Source organism: Eurosta solidaginis, chromosome 3, assembly GCF_040869045.1.
Source record: "Eurosta solidaginis isolate ZX-2024a chromosome 3, ASM4086904v1, whole genome shotgun sequence".
NCBI lineage: Eukaryota > Metazoa > Arthropoda > Insecta > Diptera > Tephritidae > Eurosta > Eurosta solidaginis.
The window spans coordinates 74367246-74387217 of NC_090321.1; the positions used below are offsets into that span (position 1 = coordinate 74367246).

The following is a 19972-nucleotide window of genomic DNA, read 5'->3' on the forward strand; positions in this document are numbered from 1 at the left end:
GGCAACGAAATTCAATACTTCACCCAATTTTGCAAACAAACAATTTTTAAACTGCATAATAAAACTTCAGTCGCATTTGAAGTCTTTGTCGGAACGTATTTATTTTAAGTAAATTGTTTAACAGATGTAAGTTCTCCTAACCTAACTGCAAACAAGGACTTTATACCGTTGGTTAAATAATGATAGTATGTAATGGCGTAAATGAATCGAGATATATATATTCTTCCTTATATCAATAATATCAGCATTGAAAAAGGTTGTGATTGAGCCATGCCCGTCCGTCCGATAACACGATAACTTGTGTAAAAATTGGAATATCTTTACGAAATTTGGTATACTGGCTTATCTGGACCCAGAATTTATTGGTATTGAAAATGGGCGAAATCGTACGACAACTACGTCCACATTTTCGATAGCGAAAATTTCGAAAAACGGAAAAATTGTATAATTCATTGCCAAGGACCGATAAAATGACGGTTGCCTCAAGTAGAGTTTAACTTATCACTAAAAATGTGAAAGTTTGAAAATGTTGGAAAATAGGAGGCGCACCGCCCACATCTAGAAGAAGTAAATTTAAGTGTGTAGGGTACTTTTATTGTATTGTTCTTTTTATTTTAAATTTAATACAACTTAACTCATGTTTCACTTTGAATTGTTTTAAAATAAGGTGCACCCTCATGGTTGTACGTACATATCTCGACATATAAGTACTACTCTTAAAAACTTACGAAATGTTTAGTATAGTCTGGGAGCCAGTTAGTAATTTAGGACCATTTTTGTGTCAAAGCTACAACTTTTTGTAATGAACTGTCAAATAAAAATACATATGGTTTGGATACTGTTAAGCAAAGGCGTACGTAAGGACCATGGCAGAACCATACAAGGTGACAGCATGTTGATATACATGCATAAATAAAAATTCTATGTACTATTTTGTTTTTGCAAATCCATGGACTAATGTCAAAATCGTACCGCGGCGGAAGTTCAAGTACCAAACAGCTCATCTCCGATCGTCACCTGTTCCTGGCTCACAACAACGAACACCAATGGAAGGTGTCAAACTGATGTAACCAGTGTTGTAATTTTGGTGCTTTTGAGCCAGATCTAACCCTTTTTTTCTTTTTTTAACTTTTTTAAGCCCTCCTTAAAACGTTTGTCCTATTTAAGCTTCAAACCTATTTGGGTCTAAACAGTATAAGTATACGTCAAAAGTCAGTGCAACGCCATCATCACCAGCGGCATGGCATGAGAAAGTAGCCAGCTTCCAACTTTTGGTGCAACGTCGTCATAACTCAAAAAACACAATTTTCCAGGAGAGCCATTCAAAGATTTTAACTGCCATATGTTGCGCATATAAAGGCATATTTTCATTTTTATAACACGTGCTAAATTTTTAACTGATCACGAAGATTTTTTTATACAACATAGATCATGATATTGGGTATGTTTGTATGTTATTAACTCAAAAGTCATGTTTTTTGAGTTATGACGACGTTGCGGCAAATGAGCGGTAGGTTTCGGCTATGAGTGCTTTCAGACTTTGCAAATGTATTTATTTTTCCCACTCTTTGGAACTTTTCCACAAATTTTTCACAATTAAAAACTGTATTTTAACAAAATAATAGGCAAAATATTATAGCAAGTAATTTTCTAGTATACTTATGTATAACAGTGCATCGAGAAGTTTTTTATGTGAATGAGCAAGCCGAATAAGTTTCAAATGCTAAGTCTGAAGTTCTTTTTTATTTACAAATTCAACATTTTTTGCGATTGTGACGATGCTCGCTTTCTCACTCATGAACATGAGGAATTTCACTGTGACGCGACCATAAATGAAAACCAAGAGCTTGTTGGCCGAGACACAATGAGGTTTTTCATATAAATGCGTTCAACGCAATCTTGTGCATCCCAGTAACATCGCCATAATCATCCAATATGTTGCGTTTGCAAATATAAAGAAACTTCAGACTTGGCAATTAAGGTTTATTTCGCCTTGCCCATTCACATACAAAATTTAGCGAAGCACTGCTATAAACATTCCCACTATAGAAGAAAAATCCTTGCTAATTTATATTGGCGCATAGTCATAGACAAAACAAAACAGATTTTAAATTTAGTTACAGCAGTCAAAAAAACTGCACCTAAATATAAAACCTATTTTATTTTGACTATAACTATGCGTCATTGAGTTCCATTCATTTGTTAAATTGCTCAGTTAAAAACTGCAATTTTAGAAAATTGCCGTCCATAAAAATAGTACAATCTACTCATAATGCATAAGATTGTGTTAAACACATATACATATATGAAAAACTGCTCATGTGACGGGGTTTTTAGAAATGTTGAAGTTGAAAGAACATTTTCAAGCATGAGTTTGATTAAGGACAAACACATTAACCTGTGGTTCTGCAAGTGGGCCTTATTGAACTCTATTTTCCATACAATATTCTTATTCGTTAGTATCTCATTATTGCTTTATATTGAATGCCTAGTCGGTTTTGCTTGGTGTTTCGGATTATAATATCAATGTAACAAATGACAATCAAATACAAAATATTTTTAACAATTTACTAAGAGTAAAAAATTATCAGAAAAATGCAAATTTTTATTTTTGCAGCAAAAGATAATAATGCTTTTTTAAAAATAGGCATATTTGATTAGATGCAACATCTATGAATCATTTAATTGTATTTAAAGTTTAAGAGCAGGGGTCTGTTAATAGTTTTAACTATTTTTTGTTAAAGGCATCATATTTTAGTGGCTGCTGAGAGATTTTTGTCAATAAAGCAAAATGCCCTGTGTGAAAAGGAAAAATGAATTATTTCATTAAACGAAATTATGATTCCATTAAGTTTCTGTATGAAATCGGATAGGGTTACCCCCTACAATGAAAGTGTTATCGGCATTTAAATTGGCGAATTTCAAGTTAAAATGTTTTAGAGATAAATCATCTACCGGCGGTTTGATGGTTTACTGTTTCCAACTGTTCATCGCGTTTGTGTTTTTTATGCTTCTAATTTCTTTGCGGTTAATCACCGACTGTCTCCTGTCTCCCGGACTATTATCTTACAAGACCTTTCTTACACAAAAATATATAAGCGAGTATATTTCGTATTTGAATACAATTTAAATCAAATTTTATCGATCTAACATGTTTACTTGGCAACGAAATTCAATACTTCACCCAATTTTGCAAACAAACAATTTTTAAACTGCATAATAAAACTTCAGTCGCATTTGAAGTCTTTGTCGGAACGTATTTATTTTAAGTAAATTGTTTAACAGATGTAAGTTCTCCAAACCTAACTGCAAACAAGGACTTTATAACGTTGGTTAAATAACGATAGTATGTAATGGCGTAAAGGAATCGAGATATATATATTCTTCCTTATATCAATAATATCAGCATTGAAAAAGGTTTTGATTGGGCTATGCCCATCCGTCCGATAACACGATAACTTGTGTAAAAAATGGAATATCTTTACGAAATTTTGTATACAGGCTTATCTTGACCCAGAATGTATCGGTATTGAAAATGAGCGAAATCTAACGATAACCGCGTCCAGCTTTTCGATATCACAAATTTCGAAAAATGGAAAAAGTGCGATAGTTTAATACAAAAAACCGATAAAGTAATAAAACTTGATACGTAAGTTGACCTTATGACCTAAAATAGAAGTTTCGTAAAATTTTGGAGAATGGGAATGGCACCTCCTACATTTAGAAGACGAAATTTAAAAGTTTTTGAAGCCGTAAATCAAAAGCCGTTGAAGCTATCATGTTAAAGTTTGGCATGTATGTTGTTGCCGCTAACACATATCGCTCATTTGCTGCAACGTCGTCATAACTCAAAAAACATAACTTTTGAGTTAATAACATACAAACGTACCCAATATCATGATCTATGTTGTATAAAAAAATCTTCGTGATCAGTTAAAAATTTAGCACGTGTTATAAAAATGAAAATATGTATTTATATGCGCAACATATGGCAGTTAAAATCTTTGAATCGCTCTCCTGGAAAATTGTGTTTTTGAATTATGACGACGTTGCAGCAAATGAGCGATATATATACACTTTATGGAAGCTAATGGCATCGTTGGCGGCCACGCCCACTTGAAAAAAGTCGACACCGAAATTTCGAAAAACCAAAAAAAAAAATAATTTTTTACCAAATACTGACAATGTAATGCAACTTATTACAAAAAATAGAAATTTGTTAAAGTATTGGCAAATAGGCGTGGCATTTACATTTATAATAAGAAAATTTAAAAGCTTTTAAGTAGAGCTTACGATTTCTTCTCGCACACAAGCGAGATTTTCGAGGGCCAAGAAATGGCGGCCACCGTGGTGTGATGGTAGCGTGCTCCGCCTATCACGCCGTATGCCCTGGGTTCAACTCCCGGGCAAAGCAACATCAAAATTTTAGAAATAAGATTTTTCAATTAGAAGAAAATTTTTCTAAGCGGGGTCGCCCCTCGGCAGTGTCTGGCAAGCGCTCCGATTGTATTTCTGCCATGAAAAGCTCTCAGTGAAAAGTCATCTGCCTTGCAGATGCCGTTCGGAGTCGGCATAAAACATGTAGGTCCCGTCCGGCCAATTTGTAGGGAAAAATCAAGAGGAGCACGACGCAAATTGGAAGAGAAGCTCGGCCTTAGATCTCTTCGGAGGTTATCGCGCCTTACATTTTTTTTTTTTTTTAAGAAATCGAGAACTCGACTTCTCACGAAATTTGTGTCTCGAAGTACTCGTAAATCTCGCGAGCTTCTCGACATAAACTTAATTGCTGTATGAACAGTATTTATACACTTGATTTTTTTACTTGTGAACTTTTTTTTGATTATATTGCTTTCCAATGACATTTAACTCAAAACATATTTATTATGCATATAATTTTGTTCACAATAATTTATTTTTTTAACGAGACATCGAGAACATCGCTTCTCGCGAGATTCTCGAATCTCTAAATACTCGTAATACTCGCGAGCTTGTCGACTTTCAATTCAGTCGCTGCATTGGCAGTACTCTATACATTTCGGTGTTTTTTAGTGGTGGTTTTGTGGAAATGTTTGCTTGTGCTCCAGAAAAAATCGTAAGCTCTATATAAAACAGCCAATGAATTGATTAAATTGATTGTCGAGAAGCTCGCGAGCCTTATGAGCCTTACGAGTAATTCGAGAATTTCGCGAGAAGGCGAGACTCGTGAGAAATTTCTTCTCGAACAAGCTCTACTGTTAAGCCATAAATCAAAATCCGCTTAAGATATTATGTTGAAATTCATTTGTGTATACATATGTACATATACATTGTAAATACACATTGTGAAAAGTAGCAAACCACGCCCACTTTAAAAAAAATCGATATCAAAATTCCGAAAAATGGAAGAAGACCGATGAAGTAAATCGTTAGCTTAATGTGAAAATGTGCTAAGTCACTCCTTTGAAAAATTTTATTTGAATGCAGTTCTAAAACTGAATTCAAAATACATCGATCACAAAAAAAATATTTTAATTTTTCATTTTTACGTGCTGTGGGCAATGCAGGCGCGGATCTACGGGACATAATAGGGGACATCCCCCCTCCCCCTCCCCAAAAGGTCGAGAAATTTTATTTTTCAAATACTTGACAGAACAAAAATGAAATATCCAAAGGAAAAAAATATTCAAATGTTCAATACTTAAAGTATTTGAAAAATAAACTTTTGAATGGAAAATCTTTAAGTCCAAGGTGTGGAAATGAAAATATCTAGCATTAATACTGCGGGCCATTTTTTTCTCAACGGAATATCATAGAGAGTAAAATTTTGCGTATGTGCTCTTCCTTGCGTGCAAAAATGTGCTCAAGAACAATTTTTTTTGCTCGGTTTTCGCAACAATTTTAAAAATAGAAATTTATTTCACAGAAACAAAAAATGGGCTCTTAAAGAATTTTTAATTACAAGCAAATTGGAGTTTGAATTGTCGGTAAAAGTCTAGATGAGGGGTCGACCGCTAATACGCTACCAAAAATATCGAGAGAGGTGTCAAAAGACGCGTATTGACCTCGACAATAATAATGTGAATAATGTTGAATTCACATTGTCAGTTTTATTTCATATACTCCCTGCCAGAACCTTACATTCTTGAGGTATGATCGACAATTGATCCCTGAACTTCTTCAACTCATCAATTAGGCTACGTATATTTTCAGTTTCCACGTCCAGTGTGGCTTTCTAGCTTGCAGTATCAGATTTCGATAGTTGATTACCGTCAACACTTTGAGCCAAATGGAGGCTAAGAGGATACACTCAAATTTCCCCATATATGCTTCAATAACTTCCAAATCCGTTACTGTTTATGAACTCAGATTTAAAAGCTTGATTTCATCAAAAGCTTCCTTGCGGAATGTCAGTTGCGAAAGGTTTCACACTATCCACACGAGCATACCATCGTGTTTGTGACATGCTGTGCAAGGAGCAATTAGTTTTTTCCTTGAGAATTTCCCATCTCTGAGGGCTTGCGCTAAAGATATTGTAACGAATGTTAGCAGCACTGAGCGATGCTATCGTCTCTAAGCCAATGCTAACCAGTGACGTGAATGCACATCAATAATTCAATCATTATGTATCTACATAAACGAAACAATAACTGCGTCTACATATATGTACCATGTACGTATACGAGCATCGGAGCGGCAATGCACAAATACATGCATATATCTTATCTTAGTTGTCACAAGAGAGAGCACTAATTTGTGCCCGTAGTTGTGGCTGGCAATTTTGTAGCCGAAACCAACTAGAAACTTCTGGAAATCGAAGAGCCTAGAAGTATGCAGCGTAAACTATAAAAGCGGGGCAGGCGAGTAAGAAGTAATTCAGTTTGATTTGAGCTGTCAAGCAGTTTCGATTAAGCGATATCTAGCGAGCAATAGCAGTATTATTTTGATAGTAGAGTTTCAATCAGTTTGGTTATTAAGCAAGTTATTCGTTGCAAAGTTTGAGTGTTATTGTGAAGTACTTTAATAAAGGCCATTTTTCCATTATTCAATATTGGAGTTATTTATTCAACAGTTTAGTGATTCGAACTCAACAGAAGATTGCAAATAAGAGGATTTGCAAGTAAAATCGTTACAATTGGTGTCAGAAGAGGAATTGTTGAATAAATTCCAGAGGACAACAAGGACATGGCAAAGTTCAGTGAATTGAAGATCCAGCAACTAAAGAAGGAGTTGGAAGCCCGTGGATTGAATACAAGCGGCGTTAAACTCGAACTTCAGGCACGGCTACGAGAGGCAATGGAAGCAGAAGGAATTGATGTGGACGAGTATGTTTTTTATCCTGATGAGGACGAGACAACAACAAAAATTGAAGAGAAAAATGAAACACCGCAGACAATGGCGAACACAGACTTGAACATGATATTGGTTGCAATATCGGCACAAATGTCCGAAATGTCATCACAAATATCTACCAACATGTCATCACAATTGGAAGAACAGAAAATGTATATGTCATCACAGATGGAATCCCAAGAGACACGAATAACATCGAAGATTGAAGCACAGGAAACACAAATTTCTTCACAACTTGAAGAACAGAAGACGTATATGGTATCCCAACTGGAATCGCAGGAAACCCGTATAACATCACAATTGGAAGAACAGAAGACATATTTGGCATCTCAACTGGAAGCGCAAGAGGCACGTATATCTGAAATGTCGGCACAAATTTCGGAACAGGTATCATCGCAGCTCTTTGTGAAACTGGAAGAGCAGGATGCAAAAATTTTACAACTCGAGGACAAAATTGATGCCGAAATAGAAGCGTTAAAAGGTCGTATGGAGCAGTTACAACTAAACCGCCCAGCTGTTTCAGCGAGTAATCCAAAGGTAAAGACACCATCCTTTGACGGTTCTGTTCCTTTCCAGGTATTTAAGCTACAGTTTAAGAAGACCACAGCAGTGAACAACTGGAATGCGGAAGATAAAGTTTCTGCACTGTTCGTGGCATTGAAGGGGCCAGCAGCGGAAATCCTACAGACGATTCCCGAAGAAGAGCGAAACAATTATGAAGCATTGATGGCTGCTGTAGAACGACGTTACGGAACTGAGCATAGGAGACAGATATACCAAATGGAGTTGCTGAACCGGTTCCAGAGGCCTGGTGAAACATTACAAGAGTTTGCGTCGGATATTGAAAGGCTAGCACATTTAGCGAATGCGGACGCACCCGTGGAATACACTGAAAGGGTAAAGATTCAGAGCTTTATAAATGGCATACGGGACGTCGAAACAAAGCGAGCTACATACGCAAACGCAAAGCCAACATTCGCAGAAACGGTGTCACAAGCTCTGATTCAGGAAACAGCGTCGCTTCTGTGTAAGCCAGTTTTCAAAGCACGCCGTGTGGAAGTAGAAAGGCCAGAGTGGGTAGAAACAATTTTGGAAGCACTGAAGGGATCTCAACAGAAGAATGCCGGAGTTATTAAATGTCTCAAGTGCGGCAACCCAAGTCACATTGCACGTCATTGCGATCTTGGTCCTAATAGTTCCAACAATGTGGGTGGCCATAAACGCAAAGCTGGAGGAGATGAGCAAGAGCGAGTAAGAGGTAGAGAGCTAGACACGGCTATTGAATGTCCTGTGATATCTGTGTCGCAAATTGGAAGGAAATCAAGCAGTCTTACCGTCAGAGGGAATGTGGATGGCAAGGAGCGTGTACTGACTGTAGATACGGGCGCATCTCATTCCTTGATCCGATCTGATTTGGTTAACAGGAAAGTAAAGCGGTTACCTGGAGCAAGGTTGCGTATGGTCACTGGCGAGTATAATCAAGTCCAGGGAGAAGTAATATGTGAAGTCTTAATTGGGAAGGTCATGGTTTTACACAAATTCGTTGTGGCGGAGATTGTCGATGAAGTTATATTGGGAGTGGATTTCTTGGTTGACCATGACATCAAGATCGATATGCAGAGAAGGGCGATGCATTATAAGAACCAGGATGTGCCAATTAACTTCAATTTGAAAAAAGGTTTCAGCAGTAATAGAGTACTGGTGGAGAAAAGTCGACAAAGGCCACGAAAGTCAAAGGTAAAGGTTGATGAAACGAATGGGCCAAATAAAGCAAAATCAAAAGTACCTGCGAGAGAAACACTGGCATTGACAAAACCTAAAAGACGCAGGAAAACGAAGCAACGAATTTCCGAGAAAGAATGCGAGGGCAGTTTCAAGCCGGAGCGCACTACTTTTGTGAAACGGGGGAACGATACTGATTATGCGAAGCCAATCCGTCAAGCGCAAGCTCTACGAAATAGTTCATCGGCCAAGCAACAGAGTACGAGGGAACGATCCAGGATAATGAGTAGTAAGATGAAACACAGGTACGACAAGGAAAATAATTTGGAAGGTTTCCGGGAGGGAGATTTGGTACTGTTATACAACCCTCACCGCCGGAAAGGTGTTCCATCCAAATTTCGGTGCAGTTGGGAAGGCCCATACAAGGTTGTGAAGAAGATCAGTGATACCATCTACCGCATACAAAGCATTGAGAAACCACGGAGTAGAAGAGTGGTACATTTGGCGATGCTAGCCGTGTTTAGATCGAGAGATTTGTCTGATCGGGACGATCAGACTTAGGTGGAGGGTAGTGTAACGAATGTTAGCAGCACTGAGCGATGCTATCGTCTCTAAGCTGATGCTAACCAGTGACGTGAATGCACATCAATAATTCAATCATTATGTATCTCCATAAACGAAACAATAACTGCGTCTACATATATGTACCATGTGCGTATACGAGCATCGGAGCGGCAATGCACAAATACATGCATATATCTTATCTGAGTTGTCACAAGAGAGAGCAATAATTTGTGCACGAAGTTGTGGCTGGCAATTTTGTAGCCGAAACCAACTAGTAACTTCTGGAAATCGAAGAGCCTAGAAGTATGCAGCGTAAACTATAAAAGCGGGGCAGGCGAGTAAGAAGTAATTCAGTTTGATTTGAGCTGTCAAGCAGTTTCGATTAAGCGATATCTAGCGAGCAATAGCAGTATTATTTTGATAGTAGAGTTTCAATCAGTTTGGTTATTAAGCAAGTTATTCGTTGCAAAGTTTGAGTGTTATTGTGAAGTACTTTAATAAAGGCCATTTTTCCATTATTCAATATTGGAGTTATTTATTCAACAGTTTAGTGATTCGAACTCAACAGAAGATTGCAAATAAGAGGATTTGCAAGTAAAATCGTTACAATATTATACATTTTCTGCGTAATACCGAAACATGTGATGACTTCTGCACAACATTCAGCAGCTTGCACTCCACATAAATTTAAACTATGACAAGCACAATGTGCAAATATTGCCAGGGAGTTATCTCTCAGGATATGACTCTGCGCTCCTTTCTAATGACCGCTTATATTACTGCCATTATCATACCCTTCGCCATGGCAGTCATCCAGTGGAATATTGTTAGAGTGCTGCGAATCAGCTTAGCGATATCTTCTCCTGTTTTTGCGTTACAATCGACAAACTCTAAGAAGCGTTCTTGGATTTTCCATTTTCCGGAGTCCCTGTCTAATAAAACATAACGCAATATAAAAACAGTCTGCTCAATATGCTCCGAATCAGGGGTCGCATCCACTATTACGGTGTAATACTTGACGGACTTTCTCTCGTCTTCTATCTTTCTAATTACTTGACTTACACAGATTTCTATGAAGTCATTTTGTATTCCAACAAATTCCGACAAATAATGTACTTGGAGACGATTCTTTTTCGTTCGAGATTCCCTCACCTCCAAATGCTCATGCAATAGGGGGTCATAATTGCTGATCAGTTCCAAAAAACCTCAGCGAGCTGCTTCATTTTAAAGGGTTTCCGCTAAGAGAAAATCCACTGAACTTGCATTTCGAATTCTCATTTCATATTGGCGCCACTCTAATAGCAAGTTTTATGATTTTGACTATTTTCATGTTCAGGAATTTTGTCGTGTGACCTCTTCCAACCTTTTTCTTTAGAATAACCTGAAGATTTTGTCAAAACTGATCGGGTATTTTCGGAAATTTCGCTGAAAACCCGGCATGGCAAACAAAAAAGCGCTTCTTTTGTTGCACTCGAAACGAGCCAATCACGCTTTACTTTTTCTCCGTTTTTTTTAGAGTAGTATGGAGTGTGATTTGAAGGACCACTTAAGTCGTTCGGAAGTCGAAATAAAATGTGATTTTAAGTTAGTTGAAGCATTTTTGACAGATAGCGCTTATAAAATTGTGTCAAAAACGTTTATCTAACTTAAAATCATCCCTATCCGCGGTCCTGAAAGTATTTAAAAACAAAATACATACATACATACTTTCGAAAATACTTTGAAATCGAAAACTTACATTTTGGTATTATTAAGCGCTGTACGCAGATCAAAAAACATTCAAGAAAAATTTTGCATTTTCTTGAGCATGAAAATAGCAGTAGGCACAAAATTTTGGCATTTCACGATGCATGGAAATTTATACATGAATACCGCTTTTATAAAAAAAGAACAAAATTTATGAAACTTTTTGATACCATTTGCCTCCCACAGCCAAGCTCACGATCCGCCACTGAGGCCATTGTACAGGTTTACAAGTATGATATGTATGAGAGGGAAATAATTTCTTTCCCTTTCTAACACACGGCAGTTTGACACTTCGGTCAGTGTCAAACTAGCGTGGAACCCAGTGGAACATGAGTTTTGACACTGAACGAAGTGTCAAAATTACCGGGGTTGCTTCGTCGAAAGCGACACAGGGAAGCAAAAAAGGGATCGGAATATTAGATATGGGTTGCTGTGGTGGTAAATTTTTTTGAACGAATTTAGTAGGAAATTTTAAGTGCACCCATATGGGTCCTTCAGAAAATTATAAAAAAGTCTTCAATTGGGCTATCTGAGGACGCGTAGTTATTCCAGTATTAAGAATACAAACACGGGAGTTAAGTTTTTCTACCCGTTCAAAAGTTCTCCGCGAAAAACAGTTTGAAACCGAGGTCGACTGCAATAACCCGTCCATAAAAGCGGAAAAAAAATTAAAATACGCGTTTTGTCCTGTTATCAATAGTCCAAAGGCGGAAAAGTATTCGAATTATTGGAAGCGAGGCAAAAACGCGTCTATTAATACCTCCCCTGACGGTTTTGGTCGTGTTTTAGCAATCTTCCCCGGTAATAAAGTATCACAATTTGTTAAATAAAATTGTCCAAAATATATGAATATTAAAGAAAGATGTAATTAAGTGCTCGTTTGAAAGTAAATAAGTATATTTCTTTGTAATATAACAATAAAAATTTTAAGCAGTTTTCGATAGCAACTACTAAATTTTTTTTGTTCCTAAGAAGTACAACAGTGCCAAATAGCATCCACAAAAAAAACGAACAAGAACAAGCATTTTATCAGGTGAGCGTGGCTGTGTATGTGCGTCCTTCTACATATCCTACTTGTAGACCTGTACTATGACTGAGGCAATGATGTGTAAAGTGCCAAATACACGACACGAACATTTCCGCGAACATTCCGCAATCTTGTTCGCAGCTTTGGCCATACACCATACGCACTTTTGGCCGATCATTAGTTCTCTCTCAGACAGCGATGAATACGGACAACAATTGTGCTGCAGCAATATTGCTCGCTGTGGCAATTAAGCGTAAAAAAAAAGAGAGAAGATCGCAAAAAAAGAATTTGGTGCAAAGAATGGTTTAAAAAACGAGCACCAGACTTCAAACTATCTCTCTTTTTTTTTATTCACGCCGGTATTGCGCCCGCAAACCACTTATTTTTTTTATAACTGTATCCTTTGTGGCATCAGGATCTACTTCTTTTAATTTTTCGATTAAAGTCGCATAATCATTATTCTTTTTAATTCTATTACAATAATCTTTGCTTTACATGCCACAATGATGGCAAAGATTTATACATTTCAATAAATTCACTCAGAAATTTTTTATTGTCCATTTTACTTTTCCGCGCACGTCTGTTCCGTTCAGAAATTACTATCATTATGAGCTATTTCGCCATACACGCACGAACATTTGCGCGAACTGGCAAACACCACCATACACGACAGAAAAGGTTGCAGAAACATTAAATAACGGGAATGTTCGCGGAAATGTTCGTGTCGTGTATTTGGCGCTTAAATGTGCTAAGTCGTCAGCATGGTTCAATTATGTACAGGTTGACTCATCTCATCAGCTGATTTTATTTATGTCATTGCATGGTCGAAGGGATTGTCAAAAGGAGATGGCAAACTCAAAATGAAACCAACACATTAGCTATCAAAAATAGATGTCGCTGCTTAGCCTTTCGCCGTATGAGTTAAATGAAAAACAGCGGCGACATCTGCCTATCACATTTCACGTGTGCGAAAATTTCACGACATCTGCTTCTCAAGTCTCTCAATGATCCAGAGCATTCCCGTGAGAATTGAGCGTGAGCCGGAGCTGTTAAACTCACTGAAAGACGGCAAATGGCACACAATACACAGATTTTGACAATTTGAACAGACATATTTTGTTGCTTTACAGATGAGCCAACCTGTATATAGTTGAACCATGGTCGTGAGCTGTTAAAAAAACTGTGTTAAGTCAACCTGTCAATAATAGCTATCATCCGGTGGCAAAATCCTGAGCCAGATAAATAATTTTGCATGTAAATGCAACAACAACGATTTGAGCCAGATAAATCCAGATAGAAGTCTGGTTCAATTTGTGAGCCAGATAATTTGTTAATTACTTCTTTTTAGGTTAGCAACGCGGCCTTTAATATACCTACTTTTTCAAAAATAGATGTCGCTGCTTAGCCTTTCGCCGTATGAGTTAAATGAAAAACAGCGGCGACATTTGCCTATCACATTTCACGTGTGCGAAAATTTCACGACATCTGCTTCTCAAGTCTCTCAATGATCCAGAGCATTCCCGTGAGAATTGAGCGTGAGCCGGAGCTGTAAAACTTACAAAGCAAAGTTTTACATCATCCGCATACATTATAGTATGGGAATATAATATTGTCTGTGGCAAGTCATTAATGAAAAGGGCAAAGAGCAAAGGGCCTAGATGACTTCACTGGGGTACGCCGGAGGAAACTCCGAACGATTCCGACAGATTGCACTTGAACAGGACTTTTTGGGTCCGGTTAGAAAGATAGCTTTTCAGCCACATTAATAGGTGAAACGGAAAGCCCAGTAAATCAAGCTTACGAATAAGCAACTCATGGTTAACGGTATCAAATGCTTTGCTTAAGTCCGTGTAGATGACATCCGTTTGCTTGTTCGCTAAAAATCCTTCCATAACTATAGAGGTGAATACAAGCAAATTTGTACTGGTTGACCTTTGACGAATAAAACCGTGTTGGCATGGAGACAAAAGACTAGAACACTGATATTGGAGTTGACTGGTAACAATCTGTTCAAAGACTTTAGGAATGACTGAAAGTTTAGCAATACCCCTGTAGTTTTCAACTTTTGACCTACTACCTTTTTTATGCAGGGGTATAATAAAAGACTGTTTCCAAAGTGCCGGGAATGACGCAGCTCCCAGAGATAGCTCAAATAATTTTAAAATAGGCTCATACATGTTTTCGGCGCAGTACCTAAGCACGCAACTAGGAACACCGTCCGGTCCCGGAGAAAAGGTGGTCTTCAAAGATTGAAGACTCTGAAGAACAATATTACCATCAATAGCAGGATTCCTAATGTAATTCGAGCTATCTAAGCGATAGGGATATTGACCGGAATGAAAACCACTGGATGAATACGTGGACTTAAAGAACTCAGAAAATAGTTCAGCAACGTCGTCATCAGTGCAAGCTTTTTTACCTCCAAAGGTTAATGAGGAAGGATACCCAGAAGTTTTCCGCTTTGAATTTACGAAACTGTAAAACTTTTTTGGATTTCTAAAAAATTGGGCTTTACAACAACTCAAGTAATTTTTATAACAAAGCTGGTTAAGACGGTGAAATTTAGAACGAGCTATTAGATATTTATAGAGGTCTGCAGATGCTCCAGATTTCTTGAATCTCTTATAAAGCCTAGATATAATGTTATTAAGTCTGATAAGTTGCCTTGAAAACCAAGGGGGCTTATTCAAACATAGGGTATAGCGAGTAGGAATGCAGGTATCAAAGAAGCCATCAAGCGTACTGTAAAATATAGAGATAGCCGAATCGACATCAGTGCAAGCATAAAGATCCGACCAATCATGGGAAGCCAACAGATCATTGAGCATAATGAAATTCGCTTTGTAGAAGCATCTAGATCGGGGACGAGACTGTACTTGAATCCTACGGGGTAGGTTGATATCAAGTGATATCTCTAGCGTAGGGTGAAGAGGGTCTTCTGGAAGGGATAAAGGTGGTATTTGCGTAAGGGCAGTACCCACCGAGCCATACACAAATACTAAATCCAGCATTTTATTTCCACTATTTGGAACATTGTTAATCTGTAAAAGAGATGAGTCTAACAAGCAATTGAGAAACTCATGTTGAGCAGTGGGAGTTAAAAAGTTTGAATCACTTATATTAACCCAATTAACTGTTGGCAAGTTAAAGTCACCAACAACAACAAGTCGATCGTTATCTCCCAACTGCGAATGTAAATCGCAGATGGCCGAGCTATGACTAGCATAAACATCCATATCCGAAAGAGGTGGTATATACGAACAGCAAACAATTACGCTATAGCTACCGAATGAAAGCCTTACTGCTATGAATTCGATATGAGAGATATTGTCCAGCGAAATCAACTCAGATGATAGGTTAGATTCAACAGCAATAAGGACACCTCCCGCTCTAGAGATGCGATCACGCCGATAAACAGCATATTTATTTGAAAAAACCTCAGAATTGTAATTATCAGGCTTTAGCCAGGTCTCCGTAAAAGCTACAACTTGTGCAGAAAAGTGGAAAGAATTAAGGAAGAATGGAACAAGTTTTGATCGTAAACCACGAACATTTTGGTAATTAATGAGAAGACGGGACAGATCAGCAATTACCTTTGTGTTGTTATTACTGTGTTCGTCATACCGTTTTTTGGCTGTAATAAAACAGGTTGGGCTTCGCCTTTCTTGTGAACAAGTGAACCACAGTATGCTTAGGCCAAAAAGAGGAATCAAGTACCTTATCGAAATATTCATCTGAAAGGGATATTTTAAATGAGATGTCTCTCTCATATTTAAAGTTAAATTTATACACATTGATGTTACTAGTGGGTGCAACACCAAGTTTAGAGAAAACGTAATGAGCAATGTCATTTTCGGTAAGCGAGGCGTGTAATCGGGACACAAACACAGCCCTACGAGGTGGCACGGCTGTCACCTGCAAAGGAGTAGCGGGTAGCGCACCAGAGAGCTAGAAAGGTGCGGCCGTTATAGAACAGTTGACAGAAAACGCATTGCTTGACCTAGCGTTGGTCATCGAGCCCGTCAAAGAAGTACTATTTTTTTCAGGTACACTTGTATCGCCAGCAACAACCCTAGTATCGGTAACTGTTATTGTTGGAGCTAAAGATACCGGTGGAGGTGTAGGATGAATTGTGGAGTCCAGCGAAATCAACATTGGTGACGTAGAACAAACAGCGTTTTATGAGTTATTTAGATAAATAATCTATTATGCCGAAGATCACGCAGTGGAATATATGGAATGAACAAATTAGATAAATCAGTGCAATTCGTGCTAAAGTTTATTACATTATAGGCAAGCATGAGTGAGATAAAAGTTCTTCTCTCATGCAAAGCCTAAGACCAAGCAATTTGTGCCTGCTGGTACATGATGGGAGGCCGTCTGGCCAGTGAAGCATACTTAAAGCAATTTTTGTAAAAAATGTTTGAACTTTCTCAATTTTATAGGAGTTAGATTCATAGAAACATTCCATATTATTGAGCGATATTCAAGATCACTTCTGACCAAGGATATATAAAGTGCCTTCAACGTCATAGGGTCCTTAAAGTCACTGGTGTTACGTCTACTGAACCCAACCATTGCAACAAATTTTGAAGCAACGAAGTCAACGTGACTAGAAAAAGAGTTTGGAGTCAAAAATTACACCCAAGTCTTTACTCCCTTGACAGCGATTAATATATTTAGCATTTAGTTTGTAGATAAAGTATGTGACAGTTGTCTTTTTGGAATAAGACACAACACAGCATTTGTTTGAATTTAAATATAAATTATTGTCTGCGCACCATCCGGCAAAAGAGTCCAGATCAGAACCGTTAGAAATAGTTTGACAAATAAATAGTATTTTTTGTGAAATATATAGTTTTAGTGTTATATTTCAATCATTAAAGGGGAGGAGTGATGGGGAAACATATTCATTAAAAAGTGCTAAGTCAGGAGAAAAAATTTATTTTGAGTGCGGAAATTGTGCTAAGTCATAAAATAGCTGCTAGGTTAGCATACATGTTTTTTATTTATCTCTTTCAAAGCTTCTACACTCAAAAGTATTGCTGCTAAGGTATCCTCATTCACAGTTTTGAAAAAAAGGTTATTTCAAAAATTATTCATTTTTTTTTCGTCTCCTGTAAAATTCGTGAAAAGTGACTTAGCACATTTTCACATTGAGCTACGAAATAAACTTTACACATATATTGACTTTATAACAACAAATGGAAATTTGGTAAAATTTTAGAAAATGAGTGCCATGCCATGACCGTTTGAAAAGAAAAAAAGTTAAAGTTTCGCAAGCCATCAATCAAAAAAAAGTCAAGATATCATGTTGAAATTTGGCATGGTGGTTGTTCTTGCTATTATATTTCCACTTTGTGAAAATTAAAAAAACCCTCTTTAAAACTATTTTTTAAGTCTAAATGCAACAAAAAATTTAATATATATATATATCTATATTATATTGATATTTCACCTCAGTAGTGGTACAGTGTAGCAACGAGCGGTAACTTAAAAATTTTGGAAAAGGGGGGCGTCATGTCGTTTTTTGGGTAATCTCTCTATATTACTAATAATGGCATAAATCGAACAAAAATCCATCAGTACTAACGAAATTTGGTATGGGGATTATTTTTTAACAAAAGGCTTAATACAAATTGCAAGCCGTATATCAAAAGCCATTAGTACCACTTTGCAATTTTGAAGAATTATGGTTCTTGGAATTATATACGCTTATTTGCTTAAAGTTTTAGTGATGGGTTAAAATTGGCATACTTAGTATGAAAATTTTAAGATACGACGATATTTGCATGTGTATGAGTAGTATATTTCAGCTTTCATATCATTTAATGTTCGTGATATTGCTCCTTAAATGTATGTAAGCACACATTTGGGTATACGATGTTCGGTTTCGCCCGATCTTAGAGCTTTTAATTTGTTTTAGTGAAGTTAGGAGTACTTTGTTAAAAAAAATTTAAATAACTTTTTAAATGCATCACTTACAACTGTTTATCTTGCTTAACTTAACTGCTGGCTGAAAAATCACCCAAAATCAGCTGCAGTTTCAAAAACGCCCTATCTCAAAACAACGTTTGAAAGCTGCACTATTTCATTATTAGTTGGATAGGGCATTTGTGAAAAATATTCTGAAATAAGACCTTCTTCAGCCGAATTCTGATATAGGGCATTTTTAAAACGAATTCTGAAAAATGGCATATTTCAACATATTTCAATGATAAAATTCGTTAAATATATCGACCTATCCCAATAGAAAGGGGGTTACAAATTAAACATAGGACCGGTTTCCGTAGGAAGCGGCATTTCATACCATGAACGTATCTTAAAATTTTTGTTAACAGGGATGTATCTCAGACATTCTGTTAATTAGGTTGTATATCACCGAAGTCATTAATAAAGTCATTTCTCAGAAGACCGGTTAAAAGGGTTGTTACTGAAAATAATAATTTTCTGTCAGAAAAGATGCAACTTAAATTTTATTTATTTACTTTCCAGAGTTCGTAAAGGACATAGATTGACAAACTGCAATATAGATTTACATATATGTCTGTTTTAGTATAGTTAACCATTTTCAGTCGTTCCCGAATTATGAAAAGGGATTAAGTTGATTTAAATTTATATCCCTTCTGTCAAAAAAAAAATTTTTTTTCAGTTACATTCTTTTTACAGGGTCCTCTGAGACATGTGATACGACCTTATTTATAGGATTTCCAAGATGAGTCCTTCTTAATAAAACGTTTAAGTTACGACCTTTTTATTCGGATAGGTCGATATTGTATGTATAGTATTGTACCCTTTACTTTAATTTCAACTTAACATTTAAATATATCAATTTTCAGCGAAATATAATCATGTGTGATTCAAGTTGTCATCTATATTTTTTGCATGACACATGCTTCTGTCATTCAACACTGCATTCTTGCTGTAGCCATTACAAATACTGCAGATGCTACTGTCGTTCATACCATCGTTCATGTTGTTGTTATTTGTGGAGAAGAAAATGCTATCTACTTTAAATGACAAATTTAACAAAAATTTGATTTTTTGAGAGATTATTGTTAATTGAGCTAAATTTAAGATGTAAACTGTATTTTTAAGAGCATCATTGTATTCCCGTTAATTAAAGAAGTACACAAACAATGTATAAATAATCAAGTGTTCATTAGTTAATGCAATATAATAGATAAATAAATGGCTTCACAAAACATAAAAATTGTGTGTATTATTATATAAACTGTGCCAATGTAATACTATGTTAATAACCACATAGTACAGAAAATTTGTTATATTTATTAGCCTGGGAAACTAAACAATTAAGACGTCACTGGATCGACTGCCCAGGGCAAAGACAGGCCAGTCTGTTTATACTTCCGGCAACGAAAGTGTCATCCAAACTCATTAATCTAAGCAGGGAGGACTTAAGAACTCTCACTGGGTACTATACGAGACACTGCGGTGTACGATATCACCTAAGTAAGTTAAATCTATCCTATACCCAAATGTGTCGTTTCTTGAGCTGGGTGATGAAACGCTGGTTCACATTCTCTGCGAATTCGTCGCTCTGGCTAGGCAGAAACTATCCCA

The 19972-nt window shown here is 36.9% G+C and overlaps 1 protein-coding gene across 3 annotated transcripts; it reads left to right on the forward strand.

Annotated features, from left to right (window-relative positions):
* The first annotated feature begins 102 nt into the window (after positions 1 to 102).
* LOC137246458 (uncharacterized) lies at positions 103 to 19563 on the forward strand. Of its 3 annotated transcripts, none has more exons than XM_067777549.1 (2): positions 103 to 185; positions 19228 to 19563. In XM_067777549.1, exons 1-2 carry the CDS (start codon positions 180 to 182, stop codon positions 19402 to 19404), a joined length of 183 nt encoding a protein of 60 aa, XP_067633650.1. In that variant the 5' UTR covers positions 103 to 179; the 3' UTR covers positions 19405 to 19563. The 3 variants fall into 3 exon arrangements, with proteins under 3 accessions (XP_067633650.1, XP_067633651.1, XP_067633652.1); XM_067777550.1 differs by lacking the exon at positions 103 to 185 and adding an exon at positions 3229 to 3287; XM_067777551.1 differs by lacking the exon at positions 103 to 185 and adding an exon at positions 3260 to 3346.
* Positions 19564 to 19972: the final 409 nt, after the last annotated feature.